At 39.9% G+C, this 21,135-nt stretch overlaps 1 protein-coding gene across 3 annotated transcripts; it reads left to right on the top strand.

Moving 5' to 3' along the window:
- Window positions 1-364: 364 nt before the first annotated feature.
- HPS3 (HPS3 biogenesis of lysosomal organelles complex 2 subunit 1) lies at window positions 365-20,972 on the top strand. Of its 3 annotated transcripts, XM_069793006.1 has the most exons (17): window positions 368-709; window positions 1,513-2,007; window positions 3,333-3,522; window positions 5,601-5,686; window positions 6,895-7,087; window positions 7,364-7,445; window positions 9,360-9,514; window positions 10,955-11,063; window positions 11,274-11,455; window positions 11,793-11,970; window positions 12,598-12,828; window positions 14,594-14,779; window positions 15,945-16,133; window positions 16,674-16,781; window positions 17,145-17,351; window positions 18,689-18,779; window positions 19,913-20,972. In XM_069793006.1, exons 1-17 carry the CDS (start codon window positions 487-489, stop codon window positions 20,038-20,040), a joined length of 3,033 nt encoding a protein of 1,010 aa, XP_069649107.1. In that variant the 5' UTR covers window positions 368-486; the 3' UTR covers window positions 20,041-20,972. The 3 variants fall into 3 exon arrangements, with proteins under 3 accessions (XP_069649106.1, XP_069649107.1, XP_069649108.1); XM_069793005.1 differs by lacking the exon at window positions 19,913-20,972 and having other exon boundaries at window positions 365-709; window positions 18,689-19,352; XM_069793007.1 differs by lacking the exon at window positions 19,913-20,972 and having other exon boundaries at window positions 572-709; window positions 1,493-2,007; window positions 18,689-19,351.
- The last annotated feature ends 163 nt before the right edge of the window (window positions 20,973-21,135 follow it).

The raw sequence follows: 21,135 nt of genomic DNA, 5'->3' as shown, positions 1-21,135 counted from the left end.
GGACACTCGGCTCGGGTAAAAACTGGCTGACCTGCTACCTTAAATTGTTTTAGTCCTGAATCCTGGTAAAGGAGAAAAAGCTTTAGTGTTTGTTTTTGGTTTTTTTTTTTTGCAGGTTTGGTTTTGGTTTTTTCCTTCCCCACGCGTTTTACCAAACCTGGAGAAAGGGCTACGTGTGCTAACGATAGCCAGAAGCGAATTATTTTCAGAAGTGCTTGTGACCAGTAGCTGTGGAGCGTGCAGTTGACGGAGTTCTGAAGAAAAACTCGCTGCATTTCGAACCCAAAACGCCTTCCTTTTTGCCTCCGGGAGGCCGCAGCCTAGCGCGCCGCCGCCGTCGTTGCTGCTGCTGGCGCTGCTCCTGCTGCTGCGGGCGGCGGCGGCGGCGCCGGCCCCGAGCCGCCCCGCGGAAGTGGCGGTGGGGGAGCGCGGCACCCGGAGGCCGGCGGTCTGTCTGCGCGGCCGTGGCGGAGGTCTTCGGGGACCATGGTGCAGCTTTACAACTTGCACCCCTTCGGGTCGCAGCGGGTGGTGCCCTGCAAGCAAGAGCCGGCGCACTTCTGCTGCGGCCGCGATGTGCTGTTCGTGGCCAGCGCGGCGGCCAGCTGCGGGGTCGAGGTGTTCGCGGTGCGCGACCGGGGCCGCTGCGAGCCCCTGGGCTCCTTCGCCACGCTGGGTCCCGTGCTGCGCATGGCGCACAGCCAGGCAGGTCAGTCTCGTCCGCTGCTGGGCCCGGGAGCGCCGGCTCGCGTGCGGGGAGAGGCCTGCGGGCCCCCACGGCTCTGCGCTGGGGCGGGGTGGGCGACAGGACGCCGGGCCGGGCCGGGGAGGGCGCTGGGCCAGCGGAGGCGGCCGGGCTCCGCCGGGCGGGCCTGGCGCTCCCTGCCCGCGGCTGCCTGGCGCTGAGGGCGGGCCCGGGCGCTCCTCGCCGGAGCGGGCTGGCGGCCGCGGGCCGGGTCGGGGAGCGGCGGCGGGCCGTGAGGCACGGCCTGGTCCGAGAGCTGCGCGGGCGGCTGGAAGCGCTGGGGCCGGTGGGGAGTGCGTGGCCGGCGCGTTGCTGCTTCTGCCGCCTTCCTCCGCCCCGCTACAGCCTGTGCTCCTGCCTTTGTTGTTTGGGCTTTTTTTGGCTTCGGAGCACGGGGCGGGTGGTCTCCCCAGCCGATCCCACTGGTCTTCCTGAGTCTTTCCCTGGTCTTCAGGGAACAAAACATTTTCTCGTTAATGGATATTCTCGGGGGGGGGGGGGAACACCTTGTCTGCAATTGCAGCTCATAAAGCGGATTCGCTTAGGAGGAAGTCGTTTGTTTTAATGGTATGGGAAGTGTGTTCCACGCAGCAAAGGAACATGAGCTTTGGATTTCATTAGAGAAAAATTGCTGAAAACCGTTTGGGGGAATTTTTTGTAGGAGTCGAGAATTGAAGATGATCTTTGTAATTTACTACAGCAGGTAAAGAGCTCAAAAACTGTCTCTATTCTTTAATGATATATCAGGACCACTGCTTTCTTTTAAGGAGACTATCTGGTGACAATTGAAGAAAAAAGCAAAGCAACTTTCCTAAGAGCGTATATGAACTGGAGATGCATGTCTGCAGGGAGTTCTCGTGTTTGTGTTCGTATGGTTGGTCACAAGATGGAAGAGTCATACAGTGAAACCTTAAAAGAACAGATGTCAATTGTGGAAATGCCACTTTCGGATCCTCCACTGTGCATTTCATGTTGTCCTGTAAATGGAGATCTTCTTGTGGGCTGCAAAAATAAACTAGTCATGTTCTGCTTGAAATATCTGGTCATAAACCAGAATTTGACTGTGTTAGACTTTGAACGCTCCTTAATTTTACACATTGATAACCTCATTCCTGCTGAAGTTGCATTTTGTGCCAGACATATAGCAATAACAACAGAGCTGGATGTTCTGATCCTGAAACTGGAAGTGGTCCAGCAAAGTGCAGACAGGACAGAGCAATGTGCACATAGAGTTAGTACACTAGAAAAGCCTGTGGATGGGGGTAAGTACAGAATTTTTTTTTTTATTTCCAAGAATCTGCTGACTGATTCCTGTTATTCTTGAATTAGGCTTAAACAAGGTCATTGCCCTTCAGTAAATATTTCCCAATCATGTTAGGACTGTCAGCTGAATATTCGAGTGCATGAAAAGTTGTACCACCTGCAGTTGGAGGTCACACTTAAAACAAATAATGCCATGTTCTGCAGACACTTTCAGGATAGTGCAGCCTCTAAAGACATAGAATCAGGTCCTTGTTTTGGGGTGCCAGCATGGGCCAAATCGAAGTGGTAGTAGTTCAGTGTGCTGTGTTCAGAAATACTATTCTATCAGTCTCACTGCCCAAATAACTGTGTCTCTTCTAAGGGACAAGTGGGAGGCCAAATGGAAGAAGCATCTCATGAACCTTGAAATGGACCATGCATATTGGCTTACACGTTTAAGAATGCTTCTGTGACAATGTGTATGCTCTTTTGTAACTCTTAGTTGGCTCAGAACCTGCCTAAACAAGGTGTCAGCAAGTTCTCCTTTTTCAGTCCTTCAGTCCCCCCTTTATTCAGGGGCTTGCCTTAGAATCCTAGAAATCCCAGAAATAGATGTACTTAGTAGGTTTCGTTCCTGTGTATTGCAAGAAGTTGATCCATATGTAATCAATTCCCACCTTTCCAAAAGTGTCAGATGAACACCAACAAACCTTAGGAAAATGCTTCATTTGTGTTTGAAGAAACTTAAAACAGAAAAGGATGGTCTTTCAGAAATGGAAACTCCACCTAGAAAAAATTGAAAGGTATATAAGACTAGTCAGGTAGGAAGAATATAAACTGGAATGTTCGTCACTGAGTGAAGATGGATCTTAGCTCAGATAATGGCATCCTGCCCCCAGTTGTTTTTATTACTAAAAACTAAATAGAAAAGTTCAAATTACTTTCTGAGTGCTGTTAGGATTTGCTTTCCAGAACTTAAGTGAGTTTTAAGATAACACAACATTCTATCATAGCTGCCTTTTCCTTCTTAAAACCTCTCCAGCCAAATGACAATATTTTTTGACAGCCAGCCATTTGCAGCACAGGTTGCCTTGGACTGGCCTTATAATGAACAGTTTACCTGTTCTTTCAGAAGTCTTGACTCTTAGGTATTCAGACTGTTGAGGCTTAAATGAAGGATTGTTCTCATCTTCTAGCATAGCTGTTTTCAAAATCTCATGGTTTGAGGAAGCCAATGCTAGCTAAGTAGCTGTAATTGGAGTATTTAATTGATAATCAGTCATATAATTTTCTTACTGCTAAATGGAATGGTTTGAACAATTAATATGGCATTTTCATTGTTAAGGTGTAAAAAAAGATGAAGGCCCTTCAACACATACTTTGCAGCTTGAATTAGATGAGTTCATCATATGTCAGAAGCCAGTGGAACTGCTTGGGGAAGAAAGTGAGCTATGTGAGATACCCATAACACTGGAATCCACAGAGTTACCTACAGAAGACACAAAGCGCTTCCAAGTGCGGTATCTGCTTTTCAGGTATTACAAATGCATTTTCCCCTTTATGGGTTAATTTACTACACATAATGAGCTGTGGCTCACGTCTTGTTGAAACAAAAATCCACCTTGATATTTTGACTTCTGGGGTTTTTATAAGGGTTTTTTGGGGTGGTTTTTTTTGCACTGAGGAAACTATGTGATACCAAAGAAAGCCCATTTTTTAATAGAACAGAATATTTCTATTTTGTTGCAATTGGAAAGGACCTGTAATGATCGTCTAGTCCAGCTGCCTGACCACTTCAGGGCTGACCCAATGTTAAAGCATATTATTAAGGGCATTGTCCAAATGCCTCTTAAACACTGACAGGCTTGGGGCGTTGACCACCTCTCTAGGAAGCCTGTTCCAGGGTTTGACCGCCCTCTTGGTAAAGAAAAGTTTCCTGATGTCAAGTCTGAACCTGTCCTGATGAGCCTCCTATTGAGCCTTCTGCTGACCAGCACCCCCAGGTCCTTTTCTGCAGGGCTGCTCTCCAGCAACTCCTCTCCCAGTTTATACTTGTGCCTGGCATTACTCCGTCCTAGGTGGAGAATCCGGCACTTGGATTTGTTCCATTTCATGCCGTTGGTGATTGCCCAATGCTCCAGTCTATCTAGATCCCTCTGCAAAGCCTCTTGTCCCTCAAGAGAGTCAACAGCACCTCCCAGTTTGGTATTGTCAGTGAAGTTGCTAATGGTGCATTCAACCCCTGCATGCAGATGATTGATCAAAATATTGACCAGCACTGGCCCTAGGATTGAACCCAGAGGAACACTGCTGGTGACCAGTCACCAGCCAGATGTAGCCCCATTCAGTACAACCCTGTGAGCTCTACTGTCCAGCCAGTTCTTAACTCAGCACGCCATGAACCTGCTCATCTCAGTTGGACAGCTTTTGGCCTTGCAAATCCTAAGTTTCATTTTATCTGGGGAATGTGACTTGCTGTTACAATTGAAATAGAATAGAACTTTGGTGGGTTTGCAGATCTAGTGATGTTTAACATCTGCTTTCATCATACATCCTTGTACGCTGTGAAGACCATGCATGGCAGCTCTTGTGATATATCAGAAGGAATGGTCCTTTCTCAAGGAATACAGAATGACAAAATCATTTAGGTTGGAAGGGACCTTGTGAGACCATGTAGTCTAATACCCCACCCCCTCTCTTCTCAAGCATGGTCAGCTAGAACAGGTTTTCCAGGACCCCGTCTAGTCAGGTTTTGAGTATCTCCACAGATAGAGACTCCACAGCATCTCTGGGCAACCTGTTGCAGTCTCTGACCACCCACAGTTTTTATACTTTTATGCGGAACTGGCAAAACCAAGTTATACACACCTTATTCGGAAGTGACTTGTATCAAATCTTGTTACTGTTTAGAGAAGCCTATTTTAAAGGATTACAGGTGAGACTGATCAGCAGTCCTGTCTGTGTGACCATAATCAAGGTACTGCCTTATGTTTATTCTGCAGCTTTCATCAGATCCAGCTGAAGTGATACTGATTTGAGTACCTCTAAAAAAACCCGCATTCTCCTTTTCTCCAGCTAGCAAAGGGGGTTTAGCAAGTATCTTAAGCACTAAGAAACTATACTTTTTATTTTGTTAGTGATCAAAGCCATTAAACTTTTATCCAAAACTGAGGAAGAATTGATGTTACAGTCCAGTAGTAAATTCCAAAGCAAAGCAGGAAAAAGGATGACACATACTAGGGAAGAAAAGTAAGAGTGGAGATGGCACCCTGTTACATATAGCTCAGCTGAATAAAAAGAGAGGAAAATAAAAGATTAAATTGAGGTTCAAACCAATTGCAACATGTCTTCCAGTGATCCCAAACTTTGACACGTGTCTTGTAGACAAGCAAAGAAAGAGGATTTTGTTTGCAAGAATAGTTGTCTGTAGCTGTGCCACATGTTTCTTGGCATTGATTGCCATGCAAATTACATTAGTAGTAGAAGTGCACATTGTTGTTGAGTATTAAAGCGTCAGTTATGCCTGTTACAACTAGTGCTGTTTACTTGTCCAAAGTAGCTCATAATAATTTCTCACTAAGGTTCCATGGTGTTTTGGATTTTTTTTCTCTAGGCGTTTTACACCAGACCAGTCGCCTTTTGGGTTTTGTGAGGAGACAAAGTTGCACTCTGTTCAACTGCTTCCTGTATACCAGACAGGTATGGATATGCTTGGATGCATTATGGCCTGTGTCACAGGAGACCTGGGAAAGGAAGGAGCTTCTTTGTATATTCTGTTTTGTACACTGTTTCTGTGTGATTTGTTTTTAAATTGAGGTCTTTCCTCCCTTTTCAATGATTTAAACTGAGCTTCTATTGACAAAAAAGTCTTTTAAGTTTCTCTAAGTTCTGCATAAACCTTGAACTAAAATATCAATTCACCACACCAGAAGAGGAAGATTAAATCAGCTTTTATCAGTTCTCTACTGATTAATTTTACATCACAAAACAGTTACTCTTTACACTGCATTAATAAAATTATCCTCAGTGTTATAAGATACTAGGCTGCCTCTCATTAGTCAACAGTGGAAATCAGAGTAGTAAACCTTAATAATCATTAAGATACAGGTTACCTTTCTGCCCGGCTTTAATTAAAACTGCAAGGGATGAATGCCAATTTTAGGGGTTCACTAATACACACTAGCTCAAGTCCCAACAGACCCATGGAAAATTTTAATGTTGTATGTTATCAATCAGCTTTATTGACTGCTCACCCAGTTTGTGGTTGTCTGTCTGCTAAGGAGCAAAGCCTCATTTAAGTTGCAGCTGACTCGAGAATAAGCTCCTTGCCATTTTAAGTCCAGCTATCTTATGTTCTCTTGTGATTTACAGTCTTTGACAAGAGGGTCTGTAGAATCTGAATACAGCCTTTATGTGCCAAAGTGGCTTTATAAATAAATTCTGCCATTCCCAGCCTTTCTTTCCCTTAAGTGAGGGCCTGTATTTTGGTGCACTGCAGCTGTAGCTCTGGATGAGTGTTCATCCCAGCTCACAAGTAGTTGTCTAAGATCGGGCTGATCATTCAATTCATGGATGCTTAGTTGTGATGAATCTGCCAGGACTCTCAGATGCTGTTATATCTGTAGAATTTCTTCACTCGCTGGTACATCTGCACTTTTGTTAAAAATACCTCCAAATGAGATGACAGGACATATAAATTTTTGACCTGTGCACTGATCCAACCTGTGCACTGATCCAACCTGTACACTGATCTTAATATAATTCTTTTTCTCTTTACAAGCTACTAACAAAAACAGTCTGCAACCTGGGCAGGTTTGATAGTGTCTTTTAGGTATCAGGCTTGCATAGGAATTGCCAGGTTTTGATTTATGAGGTATATAAAATGCCTTTCTTATTGTTACATCTAGGAGGTTCTGTGACAGCTCATGAGGAAATTGAGAACAAGACAGAACTACTGAGTCTCTTTTGCTTTTTCTCTTTACCTCATGTTGGATATCTCTACTCTGTTGGGAAGTTAGTAGAACTAATTTCTACTTACCAGTATTCAGAGAAGTCAGAGCAGGCAGTTCTCACTCCACAGTTCCTGCACGTCATTACAAGGTACTACATTTATGATTTTGCTGGTAGTATTACTACATTTCTCTATGCTGCTGCCGTTTTTTTTTTTTTTTTTCTCCTCCCCCTCTGATACGTCCTTCATAGCCTCCTGGAACTCTCTGGGTAGGCTCATGTGATAGTGCAGCATGCCCTCCTGCTAAGGCTTCAAGGCCCATTTCTACAAAGGAAAAAGATCTGATTCTCTGTATTCTTGGCTACTTGATTTTTGCAAGTCTTTGGTTTTTTCCATCATCATTGTGGTTTCTTCTTTCCCTCTAGTGAGAACCTGCAGTGTTTCACAGTGCGGTGCAGTGCAGCAGCAGCTCGTGATGAGGATCCATATATAGATACAACCGTGAAGGTGCACCTCTTGTTAATCTTGCTAAAAGAATGGGGGTGGTAGTGTGGCACTTAGTCTCCTTATGTTTCCTTCTGAAATCCTGTTAGTTTCTATTGGCTGAACCATTAGTATAACATCCAAAATTAGTATTTTACTTCAGTCTATGGCATGTTATATTTTAATGGTCTACAAATGTCTCAATGAAACAATCTGTTACTGTGGTTTAAGATTCTAGACCATTAGTAGAATGTTTTCAAAAACATCAGAAGCTATAAAATCACTTACATTTTAAACTAAATTCCATGCTTTCCTGTATAAATCTAAATGAAGGGTGCAGAGTTTTCCCTTATTGCAGCTAATGATGTTTGTGTCTCTCAGGTGTCCTTGACAAAACAATTATTGTAAGAGGAACGTAGACACTTGAGGAAGTCTGCTACCAGATACTTCATGCATGTTTTTTTAGGAGAGCTTTTGATCCTTGATGGTCTAGACTTTTCCCCTTCCTTAAATTGCTTACCAGTAAAAATCTATTGAATTGTAAAGTTTGGGATATACGTTAATAAAAATACCAGGAAAAATAGACTGAAGGGTATTTTAAGTTAGCATTTAAGGATTTCTTTTGAGCATGTAGACAGCAGACATAAAGAAACCATAGGACAGTGGAAGTAGTACAAAATTTTCAAGAGCCAAACACGTATTCTCTGCTCTCCATAGAGGTATTGAGATAAAGAATACAAACATGTGACACAGTCTCTCCTGTCTCTTCTCCAGTCTCAGCTTTCTGTGTTTTCACTGTGGGTTACATTCAGTCCATCACAATTCCTCGTCAGGCAACAGGCTGCCTCCTGCCTCAGCAGGAGGTTTGGGGAGGTGTGCCCACAATGGTAGTCTGCAGGCTGCAGTCCCTCATGGGTGTCCGTACTGCAGCTTGCCTTCCACAGGCAGCAGACCCACTCTGGCATGGGTCCTCCATGGGCTGCAGTCCCTCTGGGGTGTCCCTGCCCTGGTACGGGTCCTCCATGGTCCTCCATGGGCCATGTTCACGCAGGGGTGTCCCTGCCCTGGTACGGGTCCTCCATGGGCTTCAGTCCCTCTGGGGTATCTCTGCCCCAGTGTGGAGCTTGAAGTGTGATGATGGTGATGGTTATTATTATTTTTCCTGCTGTTTTTTTTACATCAGTTTCAGAGCTGGCTGGTGCTGGTCCTGGCTCTGACTAGCCCGGGGCAGATTAAAGCCTCCTGGTCACCACTGCAGCCCTCTGCCTCTTTACAAGAAAGTTTGAGGTTTCTTCAAAAAGTTGAGTGTACATATGATGCTGTGTTGCCTTGCTTCACTCTGTATACTAATTTGTAAATATGGTATTTTATCTTCTTAAAGCTGTAAATTTAGAGTATTTCTGGGCAAATGAGGTTGAATTTTTCCATTTTTAGTCTAGTATAGATGATAGGGCAAGTTTTACCTGAAAGGTGCATATTGAACAAATCAGGGATGTAATACTGGGTATGTAATGTACCAACAGGCAGGCAAATACTTCTATCTATAATTGCTTTTTATAAACAACTGAAATCAAGACTTCTATAACCGTGGCAGGCAATCCTCTGCAACTTGGCCAAATTCAAACTATTTGGGATTGAGTTTTCCATGTTAGGCATCTCCCTCAGGCTCAGTTGTTTTGAGACACATATCTAAAACTGTGTAGTTGTTTTGAAGAATGAAATTATTTTTTTTTACCCATTGTTATATAATTTATGTCACAGTTTTATGAATATTTTTATTCTTGCTTAAGTGAAGCTCTCAAAGTTAGGAAAGCCAGTGAATATTTTTAGTGTCAGATCATTGGACAAAGGTTACCTTTTTTTCTTTTCTTTTTTTTTAATTTAAAGACTCAAAGTACATACTAACTGAAATTACAAAACAATCACTTTCCTTTATAGGCTTGTCCACCTGTTGCACTGGATGTCTGCACATTAAGAATGCAGCTTTTTATAGGACCAAGAGCTATCTGTCATTTCAGAAACCATATAATTCTTTTGACTAAGGCAGACATGGAAGATATTACTGAAAGAAGAAAGCCTACAAGAAGGATGCTGTAAGGATTTGTGTCTTTTGGGGAGATGGTATTTATAGCTCTGTGTACAGTGCTGAATTTGTGGATGTTGGAGTTGAAGAGGGGTTCCTCTGTGGAAAAACTGTTTGGGAATAATTCCCTAGTTGGTGCATAAGAGCAGAAGTCAAGCTTTTTTTTTTTTTTTTTCCAATTCTACTGTATTAACTGACATAGAAGAAAAGAGGGTAGGGTCACAAATGCTTGAAGTCAACAAAATTAAGTTACTCAAGATTGTAAAAAACTTAACTTTCTTAAGTAGTGTTAAAATTATGTTACTAAGAACGTATCTGCTGAGAAGAAAAAGTATTTATCTTGAGAAACAAAAATATGTAGGAGTACTGAAGCTAGAGGCTAACAAAATGTGTTGTAGCACAAAATGAAAATGTCTTACATTTGGCTAAGGGTTCTTTCCAAGGAAAGTTGTGAACATCACTATAGTAATCCATGACAAAAGAAGGATTGGACTTTGGCCCAAGATGCTCTGTAGCATATATGTAGCTAGAGGCATTTGTGACTTTTTAGCTATTTCCGTGAGAACTGCTATTCCCATTCTTTTCTGAGGTCTTTTCACAAAACAGCTAAAGAGCTATTCTAGAACAGCTATTCAGATATCACATTATTAAAGTCAGTTCAAGTTCATTAACAAAAGTGGGACAGATATAGTTGATTGAAGAGTTATTTGAACCAGTATTTCTTAAAGCCTAGAACAGACATTATTCAGGAGAAGATGAGGATAAGCCCATCAAGGCGAATGCAAAATACTGTAGTTTTCTATGCATAAAGTACAGTTTCTTCTGCCAATTTTGTTGTTTCAAAGATTATAGTTGGCATTTGAGGAAGATATGCTTTTTGCCTTCTGTAAAGAATGCAAGTTGAACGAATGCTAGTCTACTTAACACCATCATTTGAAAATGAAGATGTAAATATCCCAGAACAGTTAAAACCAAAACCCCAAAAACCAGAACAAAAAGAGTCTGTGTTTTCCTACAGTGTTTTAACCTTTAGGGCATTACAGACCTAGCCAATGTGTTACAGTAAAAGCATTCAAATATTTTTTTACATCATGTCTTGGCAAAAACATTAATAGAGCTGCAGGGGCAAACGTGCAGTAAGTCCTTACAGAAAGTAAGTAAACATCTTAGCTAATTTGAATTACTTAACTTTAATGTAAGTATCTGATACTACCTGGTGTTAAGCCCGGGAGAAGATGTAGTAGATTTGATGATGTTCCTGGTGTATGAACATGCCTATCCCTGTTTTGTTATTAGCCATTATGACTTAAACTCACAGCTTAACTCTCAAGCATTTACTAGCCTGCAAATATGCCTATTTATGCATTTGAATTATCAAGTGAGTGGGGTTTTTTTGGCTGCATAGTGTTTATTTGGACACTGACAACTCAACTGTTTTTCTTTTCTCTAGTTCCAGAAAGGCTGACAGCATCAAATCCAGAACAAATTCTGAGTCAGAACCTGGTTGGAATTTATATATTATAAACACTGTTTCAACCATTCAGCTTTACAGAGAAATGGTATTGCTCAACTCCTGCTTTTGTTGTTTGGTGACTAAAAATAAGTGCTGTTATTTAATCTTTGATACACGCCATTGCTGAATATAATGTAATGTATTTCTCAAGAATAGCCTAAAATCCTATTTCAAGTGGTTGCTACCCTTATTAGAACTGTTGCTGTATATTCTTAATTTTTGCCAGCAGCCTAAGAATATCCTGTATCTGTTCTAGGTAGATTATAGTAGAACTTACGAAAATGTAAAAACTGAGAGTTGCATCCATCTTCTAAGTGAGGCTCACTTACTGGTCAGAGCAGCTATAATGGACCCTTGTTTCCTTACATCAGATGAGAAAGAAGAACTTCTAAGAGCATTCAGAGAAAGTTGTGCCTTCTTAGGAGACTGCTACAGCAGGTATGGTTTTAGATGCCAAAGTGATACAAGTGAGCTTTTGTTTCTAGTAATGTAACCTTAAAATGAAAATCCATCATTCTTTGCTGTTTTACATTAGTATTGCATATATAATATAAATGTTTACATTCTATGAAAACAGCTTAATCTAGTCATCTCTTCAGTATTTGGTTGTTTTTATTGTCATTGTACAGAGAATACATTATGTTGAATATGAGCTATGTATTTGCAGGTACTGGTGAGTCTGCAACTTTGTTTGATGTATTATTTTAGTTCTTACAAACAGTGATGGCAAAAGTGTTGCCCTTAGTTCTTTTTTTCCTTCCTCTGTTGCCTTCAGGTTTGACACAAAGGATTACCACCTTGCTTTGCCATACTACAGAATGTCAGGTTTATCCATGACTGAAGTTTTAAAGAGGCTAGTTTCAGAAGGTGATGAAATGCAGACATATGAGAGAGGATTTATATTTTACTTAACTCACTCTCTTAATGAAGACTTAAATGAAGAATTAAGTAAGGTAGAAACAAGTTTTTTTTCTTAATCTATTGATTTAGTTTTGATTTTAGGAAGTGTGTATCAGATTTTAATTAAATTCCATTTGAAAATGCTGAGCTGCTGCTTTAGTTTTACAGTCATTCTTTTTCACATGGTTTTTATTTTCCCTTTTTTGTTGACAAAATAGCAAGCAGCACCTGTGATGCTTTGGGCTGTTTTCACGCAACATATTGTGACTTTGGCTATCATGATGCATGTTGCTTATGATCTGGTTCTCACTTGCACACAGAGACACTTGCTCTTTAGGAAAGCTCTGCCTCAAATTTCTTTCATCTCCCATTTCTGTAACAAAACAAACTGTTTCTCTGAACATTACAAAATTGCACAGGTTGGTAAAACCAATTCACTGTGGTGGTGGATGTTCTCTAGCACCCCAGAATATGAGTTGAATCACTGCCAGTTAGAGATCCTTTACTTTTACCTGTAGGGAGGAAAGAGGCAGGAAAGGCACTGTGATTTGATAGCTAAGATGTACTTGTCTGTTTTATGAAAAAAAAAAAACAAAAACAAAACTGCAATACTTTCATATGCCATAGAAGACTGTATATCTGGAAAAGTCTAAACTGTCAATTGGCTTTTATTTCAATAGGAATCAGCAAATAAAGTTCTCCAGATATTCTATCTTGCTGACCCTGTGCAGCTGCCTCATATCCTCTGCAGCCCCTGCATGAGAAATGTATGTCCTGTGACAGCTGTGAAGTATCTTCAGAAAGTAGAAAAGATTATGCCATCAGTGGTCTTGACACTTACTAAGGCTTTCATGGCTCTGAAAATGGGAGACCTGACAATGTATGAACTTGAGATGGACTCCTATAAGGAGGTAAAGTATGCTGAAAGCATGAGCTATTCATGCTTTGCAAAGCCCAAGTGAGTAGGTTTGGCCTGTAGTTGTATTTTACAGTAAAAGAAACTTTTACTCCTCTTTCTCCTGGTATACTGTGTAGGCTCCACTGAACGTGCGCAATAACAGTAGTATCAAGGGCTGGCATATACTGGGACTGTACTGTTTACCCTGCAGGTTAGGGTAGTCTTATCTTGGCAAAGCCTTACCAAATAAGCAAAAGTTTTGAAGCTGTTAATTTTTGATAAATTAAATGCTGTTTACTGGGGTGTAACAAGCTCTGCAGAGCCAGTGCTCTTCAGCAGTATGGCAGGGTTGCAATAGTAGCTTTTTCACACACCTCCACCTGTAATTAAGATGTGATATGCCCATGAAAACACCATCTGTATGCAAATAGCCCTTATAAAATTGCTGTTGAAGCAGAATATCCATGGTGCACACAAACTGAAGTTTCTGTATACAATTTCCCATCTTTCTTACATAGAATCAAAGCACTTAACCTTCATTAAGATCAGATCAGAACCTCCTTCAGTGCTATCAAAGTAAGAATTCCACATCAGTGGGGGAAAAATGTTAGTGAAAGTCTCTGCCATAGATGTTCACATGTGGTTTTAGATTGAGACCAGTCTGTAAATTACTTCTTGTTAAGGTTAATCAGGACTGTTGAATATTCAAAGGTGACAGAGCTCGAGATGCAGACTCTTTCTGAGAGTGAGATTTTGGAGGTCTAAAAACTTTTAAAATAAACTGATAGCTGTTCCGAAGTTGGATATCGTGCTTTGGTAGGAGAAGTCCTGGAGAGCTTTCAAAGTTTGCAGGTTTTGAATTGCAAGGTGGGAACTGTGGAGAGCTGTTTCAACGATGATATTCAGCACCACCTGCTTTCTAACCACTTGCAGCATGATCAAGTGAAATTGCCATGTTGTGAGCAAACATACACATTCAACTGCATGGATGTTATTTAAAGAATAAGGTGGCTGGGGTTTGGGTGTTGAGTTTTGGTTGGGTTTTTTTTTCCTTTTTAATCTGACCTATTAAAAAAATGTTCTATTGCACCTCACCTTTAAAAAGCATTTTGTTGCAACGTCGAAAAAATAACACTTTCAGAAAGATAAAGAAAGGAAAGACAGTTTGTATGCATAGTGGGGTGGAATCTGAATTTTCCTCTTATGTCTGCCTTATATTTCCTGTGTAATTCATTTAATCTGCTTAGGCATCATTTCCCCACTGTCTTTACAGTGGAAATAGTACCTTGTCATGCTTACCTTCAAAAGCACTCAGATATCGAGAAACAACTTACTGTTACACATAGTGCAGCAGATTTTGATCATTGCTTCAGGGGTATTTTCAAAATAAAAATCATACTTTAGCAAAGTAGTCTACTGAAATTTAGCAAAGTAGTCTATTGAAATTTCAGCCAGTGATTTTTCAAAACGCCATGTGTATTGCATGTCTTGGATTTCATAGTGAAATCTACCTTTGTTATGTGCACAGTAACTCCAGATTTCAGAAGCACATTACTTTCAGTGTTCAGGCAAATGGCCTACTGCTCAGGAGTCACTGCTCCAGCACACCATTTGGAGCTTAGTCTCCGGAGAGCTATTCTATAAATTGTAGAAAGAATTTATTTCTTTCCCTTGACTCTTTGTCATTTCATCAGTCTAAACTTCGCTGCATGAGGAAATACTGAGTTTGCTGAGTTGAATCGTATGTGGGTTGAATTCTTTACCTGATTTATTTGTAGACAATACTGGCCTGTGGCTTCATTGGACAACCAAAACTCTTGAGACAGCGTAAGGAAGGAATGGTTCTACCAACTGAGTTTGCTGTTCACCTGAAGGAGATGCAGCCTGGTTTACTGGTGGCTGCCACTGTGGCTTTACATGAGAACAGTAAAATTGAACTGGAAGAAGCAGATACGTTTTTCAAGGTTGGCATGTGATCATTTTTTGCTTCTATTTTTCTCATAGTGATGTTGTTATGGGTAAGCAAAGCAGCCTCATTTGCTCCTTCACTCACATTTCAGTATTTCTTGAGAAAGAGGAAGATGAGGGTTGGATATATTCCAGTCATGATAGATGACTACAGAGTCAGAAACTGGACCTTCTGGAAAGAAATACTGGTTAAATCAAGCAAAAAAAAAAAAATCCATTAAGTTCTTTGTTTTAACCCTGTCATTTGAATGGAGAATACCCTGATCTCAGGGATCTTTCAGTGGCTTCCTAAGGCTACTGAAATTTAACAGAATGTAGATAAATCACTTCCATAAGCTCCTTCTGAAGAACTCATTAGGGTTGAAATGTAATTCTAAAGAATCAGACTTAAATATGAAGGTATATAATGTTCTGATATTCTGTATAAATTCCTGAAAGAAGAGTGGGTCTCTGCAGTTCATGAAAAGAAGGATAAATAGAATAGTTTTTCTGGTGTCACTGAAATTTTCTTTATTTAGATTGGGAATAGACAAACCTTTTTTCTTTTCTCTACAATGAATAACATTGGATTGAAACCATATATTCTTCAATGTAGGTATGTTGCAGTCTTATGTCTGTTATTGTGAAAGACCTGTACCAGAAATACCAAGTCATGAAACTCAAATTAGAATAAGTGTTGTTGTTTAAAGCCAGTTGGAAACCAAGTAAAAGTCCTTTTTGCTGACACACCAGACCTTAAAGCATCTTGCTTGTGGTCCTACCATTATACCTAACTGAGCTACACAGCATCTCTTATCATGGCCTTTAGATTCTTTCAAAGATGTCTGCCTGGCTATTGACATATATAAAAATCCTCCAAATTAGCAGTCTGTAAATACTTGCTGTCAGTGTGCTGACATCTCTGGCAGTGGAGTATATCTTGAAGAAGAAATCAAATCTATTGTTTAGAATTGATTACCAGAAAATCATTCTATGAACTTTTTACTTTGCCTAGCATCATGTAGAATCACACCCATTAGAAATACATCAAGACAAAAAAGGAACCAATATTCTGCTTCAAGTAAAAGTGAAAAACTGTTTCTCCTGTCTCTTCTAACTTCTGCCACTAGTAAGTACCATAGTCTGTGCTAACTTGCTGTCTTCTAATGTTTTTGTTCTTAGCTGTTGTGTAGTAACAGTGAAAACGCTATTCCTCAGCTCTTGGTGGATTTCTGGGAAGCTCTTCTTGTAGTGTGCTCTCAGGAAGAAATACTTCAGGAGCTTTTATTGAGGGTTACTTCTCAGTATGTTTGGAGAATATCAAAGCAGCAGCTTCCTGAGACTAAGCCACTGAAAACAACAGAGGATCTGGTAAGTATACCACTCAGAGGAATTTTTATGACTGCATTGTTCCTCCAAAACCTATCCAAATACTATCCTTAATATTTTAATTCTGGACAGTTTATCTCTTAAAAGAAACAAGACTGAAAGCAAATAAGGTAGTGTGCAGTTACCAAATAGGTATTGCTGGTTCTGGGCAGTCCTACTCTTTGGGGACATTTGCAAATATACTTCCAACAGGAATCTCAGCTCTGGATAGAAATAAGGGCTAAAATGAAACAATGAGAGTTTGTCAGGTGGAGTGTTTGCAATTTTACAAAGCTGACTAAATGAGAAAAATGTGTGAATGATTAATTTTAAAGGATTCTGAATGGGAAATCTGAAATAGAGAATTAAATAGAAGTTTCCACTTTATTTGTTACTATATTGTATCAACCAGAAGAAAGAGCAGCTGCTATTTTAAATTAGGCTATTTAAGAGTAAAATTTTCTTCACTTGTGATGGGTTTCACATAGAACTGTCACTAACAGAAATATTCCTTTTATTGCAACTTGATTCTTTCTTGTATAGATAAACTCATGTAATCATTTTGGGTTGATTTTCCCATGGGTAACTTCCATAATGTCAGTGGGATCTCCATCTGATAAAGATTACGGTGATGATATCTCAAAACTACAGGTACGAAACCCTTAAATCTTACTGTTTACAGCTTGGATCTATTCTTCAAATGTTCTTGTATGTGTGAACAACTTCCTCTAGCAGACTACCCTCTTCCTTCCCCCCCAGGTTAACCAAGTTGAACTAAAAGGCCCATTGAAATAATGGAAGAAAAAAGTACTGAAAGAGATCTGTCGTAACAATGATATTTACATTTGCAGTCCACTCTAAACTTGCTTTCTCAGTTTTCAGTAACATTTATTAAAGAAAGTATTATTTCAAAATCATTCCAATAAGTAAGGGCTTCTGTTCTAAGGTTATGGCTAGCATTTTTTTGCAAAGTTTGTCTTAAATCCAAACAATACTTTTTCTTCTTATCTTCAGTCTCTTTTATGTAGTCAGTCAATCAATATAGCTTCAGCTCTGCCTGTCTTGGAGCCTCTGACAGAGGCTGGCAATGTCGGCCTCACCATCCATGTTCTCTGCAATAACCGCCTAGGCAAGTATGAGGAAGCCATTGACCAGCTTCTCAAAAGGTGTCCCGATGCAGCTGTATTATACGCTCAGCATGAGCTGAAAGATGACAATCGGGTGAGCTACTTATGTTGAAGTTGTTTAGTACTTTTTGGTTGGTTTTTTTTTCTACTAAAATGCTATTGTGTGCAGGCGGACTCTGGACGGGTCAGGTAGCCCAGCTTTCAGACAACATAAATTGCTTAGCTTGCTTTGAACCTCTTGCTTGGCATTTAAATTCAATAACTCAGTTCCCACTAATTTTAAGGGAATATTTTTTCCCCAATTTCTTCTGTGACTTCCTGTATTAATTCTAGTAAATTTAAAGCATAGTCTTTTCAGATGGCAAAGTGCCTCAGAAAAGGAAGAGTAATATGTTCTTTTTCCACTGTAAATGAAAAACTACCTAGTTTCTCACTAATCAGTGTTCTAAGTTGTTTGACAGTGTTGTGTAATGTGAAGTTTTAGTGAGAAGGTAACTGGTAGGAGAACATGGTCCTTCAAATAAAATCACACTTAAATATGTTCTTCCTGTGTTCTAGTGACATCTTCTGACCTTAGAACATCAGAATGGTACTAGTGCACTAATGGAAAGATTACGTTCTTTATGTCCCATTTTCCCCTTAGGCCTCTGTACAGTTTTAATTTTGGAACTGATTTTATTCCAGTGTTCCAGGACTACAGGAGTTTACTTCCATTGCCCAGCAAAGCCACTCAAATAATTTTACATGGTTTTGCTGGCCAGAGTCAGCAAAGGTGATCCTCTACCAGATGGACATACTAGAACTGTGTTCAAAACGAGATTTGTGCTTTTTATTCAGATCTGAAGATAGTTTAATTGATTGTTAACCACATTAGTTATGGAGTTGAATGTGAGGTTGCAGTACTGAATCTGAACACAGGTGGAAGGAAAGTTACCACGTTTAAAAAAGAAGGAAACAAATCCCTTCCCCGTTCTCCATTCTTATCAACAAAATTATAGACAAAACATAATTCACTACTATAGCTGTTGGAAGTAGACAGATTAGGTCAGGAGACAGAGCAGTGTTCTTATAGTAATGCTATTCACCACTTTGCATGGAAGCTGTTTGGAGGGAAAAACCTTAATTTTCTGACTGCATTAGTCTTGCTAATTATGTGATTTTTTTTTCTCTCACAAACTTTTATCTATAGAGGCACTAGGGTGCCCTGTGTAAAAATTTTCAAGTAGAAAAAGGTCTTACTGAAAATTGAAAAATACAACATGTGTAAAACCACTGCATTTCAAAGCATTATATAAAATTAATGAGTTCATCTTAACTTACCTGTATTTGTACACCTCTGACCTTAGTTTGGTGTATTTTTAGCAGGTCTTTCATATTGTTAATTGCAGTACTTGTTAGTTTATACTTTTGCTGTGGGTTTCTGTGGATTAGGTGGTGTGGTGGAACAAGCTGCTTCCTGAACTTTGCAAGAGAACCAGACTTACTGGAAATGACTGCCCTGGTCTTATTTCATCGCTGAAAGGTAAATCAATTGATTGCAACTCAACTCCAGAAGCCTTTGCACGTCATCTGACATTCTACATACTGTTCAGGCTAAGGACTACTGATGTGATAACTTTTTCTACAGTTAAAACTAATACAGCTCAGCAGGCTTTCTAGTCATTAGCACAGGATTCTGCACCGTACAGTGTGTTGCCTCATATAAAAATCATGGCATTCATTTTGTATTGAAAATAGTTAAATGGTTGGAATCATATTGTTTGTTTCTATATAGGTCAAGAATAGACACCATTAAAAAAGCTTACTAAATAGAACTAATAGATAGTAATAGTTTTTTTTTTCTAGGCTAAGTGACTGTATGGTTCTAAGCAATGACAGCCAACAGGCTACTATTGATAACCCAGTGGGTGTTTAAGTGTGTATTGATGATTAGGTCATAGACTGAAAAAACACAGTGTGTTAGTACTAGAAGTAGAGAAACCCATCCTGGTAGCTGATGTAGTCCTATTGTTACATGTTTGCAGAAAGTCAATAATATTGTGTATAGCTGAGAGGCCAGTGTGTTTGTTTTGACAGAATAAGATGATTTAATAAAGCATGTATATTTTTTTAAAAGTGCCAATGTAACTAACGCCTGAGGGCAGAACAACAGCATTGTGCAGTACAGGTTGCCATGCTCTATCATAAAGTTTTAGTTTCTAGTGCTAGCAGTTTTTCTTTTGAAGCATTGTTTTCACATAGTAACTGTGCTGTAATCGCTTAAGAACATAAACAGCTTGGTCTGAGAAGCTGCTTGCATAACATCCCATTTTACAGATAGTGCTGAGTTAGGGTACTGGTATAGATTTTTAGGGCTTCCTCTGCATTCAATACAAAATGTGTGAAGTAGTAGATCAGAATTCCATAAGCATTAGTGCCACAGGTAGACCTGATGAGTCAAGATAGAGGTATGGTTTTAATCTAAGACATAATTTCAGTTTACTTTTGAGATTTCCTATAGTTGTATTTGCTTCCAAATGGGTGTGTCTTAAATTTCATTCCTCTTGCAATATAATTTGATGACTTCAATTAGTAATTACATTGTTAATGTTTTTTTATTTCTTTGTTCTAAAACCAAAATACCTAAACAAGATTTTTCTCCCCTGCTCTGAGCAGAAGCTTTATCAGTTGTTGCAATGGAACTGGAACTAAAGGATTTCCTCAGTCTTCTGCCGGAGGATGGAACTGCAGCATTTTTCCTGCCACATCTTCTTCACTGCAGCCAGAGGAAGCTGCTGACCTAAAACAAAGAAAGTCTACTATGCGCTCAAATACAAAGAATGTGCTGGAATAAAAAAGTAAATGAAACAAACAGTAGAACTACGTATAAGGTACTGTGGGACTCCCCTCACATAAATCACCTTATTTCTCAGTTGAAACCTTATGACAGCTATTGTCTGAGGCAAAGCATCGGTTTGAAGCTAATAGTATTACACTCTGACAAAGGTCAGCAAACCAGAATTCCTGCCAGGTAGAACTGAATGGTGGTTGGACAGGTAAAAACATAGCTATTCAACTGTTAGGCAGAATCATTCATCTTCTCAGTGAGGGTGAACTTAGGGCCAAAACAGCTAGAAAATACAGACTACAGTACAATTGGACATACAATGTTCACTGAAAGTAAAGCAGGGAGCGGGTCTTAATTCTGCGTGTGTTAGTTGGATCACTGACCTAGGGGGAGGAGTTTAAGTTCAGGCACGTGTCTAACTGTATGCCTAAAAGTAAGTGCCTTACTCTTCCGAGTGGAATTGGGCCCCACTTACTTCATTTTGCAACATAGACATTCCCTTGAATTCCAGCTCGCAAAACCAGTCAGCTGCTCTGTCATCTTAATTAAATACCCATGCAAGTGTTTTCATTTAGCAATTCACAAAAAAAAAAGCCATAATCAAAGAGAAATGGAAATGTTCCTAAGGGGAGTGGAAGATACGGACTGCCACTTGCTTGCTGTTTTTTTGTTTTTTATTTCTCTTGTTGTACTTGGTTAGTAGACAAGTATTTGAAGTATTGCTAGGCCAAAAATCCAGCTGAAAATTCTTATTTCTTCTAGGATTTTGGTAAGCATCTCAGGTACTTGTGCATGTATGTACTGATGCTTGTCTTTCTTCTGGGCAGAAAACATCCTGTTTCTTCAGCTGGAATTCAGTCATAATAAACTGTCACAATGTTTATGACTGACTTTCTTATGAATGCAGTTTGTTTTTTTGAGAATCTATGACAAATAAAACAATGACTCCATGATCCCATAACCATCTAAAGGCCTAATTAGCTGACATCATTGACTTTATCAAATCCATTTTCACTGAAGCTGTAATATTACTTAAACCTGTAGAAGTCAG

This window comes from Haliaeetus albicilla, chromosome 9 (assembly GCF_947461875.1).
Source record: "Haliaeetus albicilla chromosome 9, bHalAlb1.1, whole genome shotgun sequence".
NCBI classification, from domain to species: domain Eukaryota; kingdom Metazoa; phylum Chordata; class Aves; order Accipitriformes; family Accipitridae; genus Haliaeetus; species Haliaeetus albicilla.
The sequence above is the reverse complement of the archived record's forward strand: the minus strand, read 5'-3'. Positions and strand labels throughout refer to the sequence as shown.

Excerpts from the sequence above, each read along its gene's own strand:
- HPS3 (XM_069793005.1), top strand. The coding sequence starts at position 487 with ATGGTGCAGCTTTACAACTTGCACCCCTTCGGGTCGCAGCGGGTGGTG. Across the intron at positions 9,515-10,954 it reads AAGCCTACAAGAAGGATGCT|TTCCAGAAAGGCTGACAGCA; the intron begins GTAAGGATTTGT and ends TCTTTTCTCTAG. Across the intron at positions 16,782-17,144 it reads ATGATATCTCAAAACTACAG|TCTCTTTTATGTAGTCAGTC; the intron begins GTACGAAACCCT and ends TCTTATCTTCAG.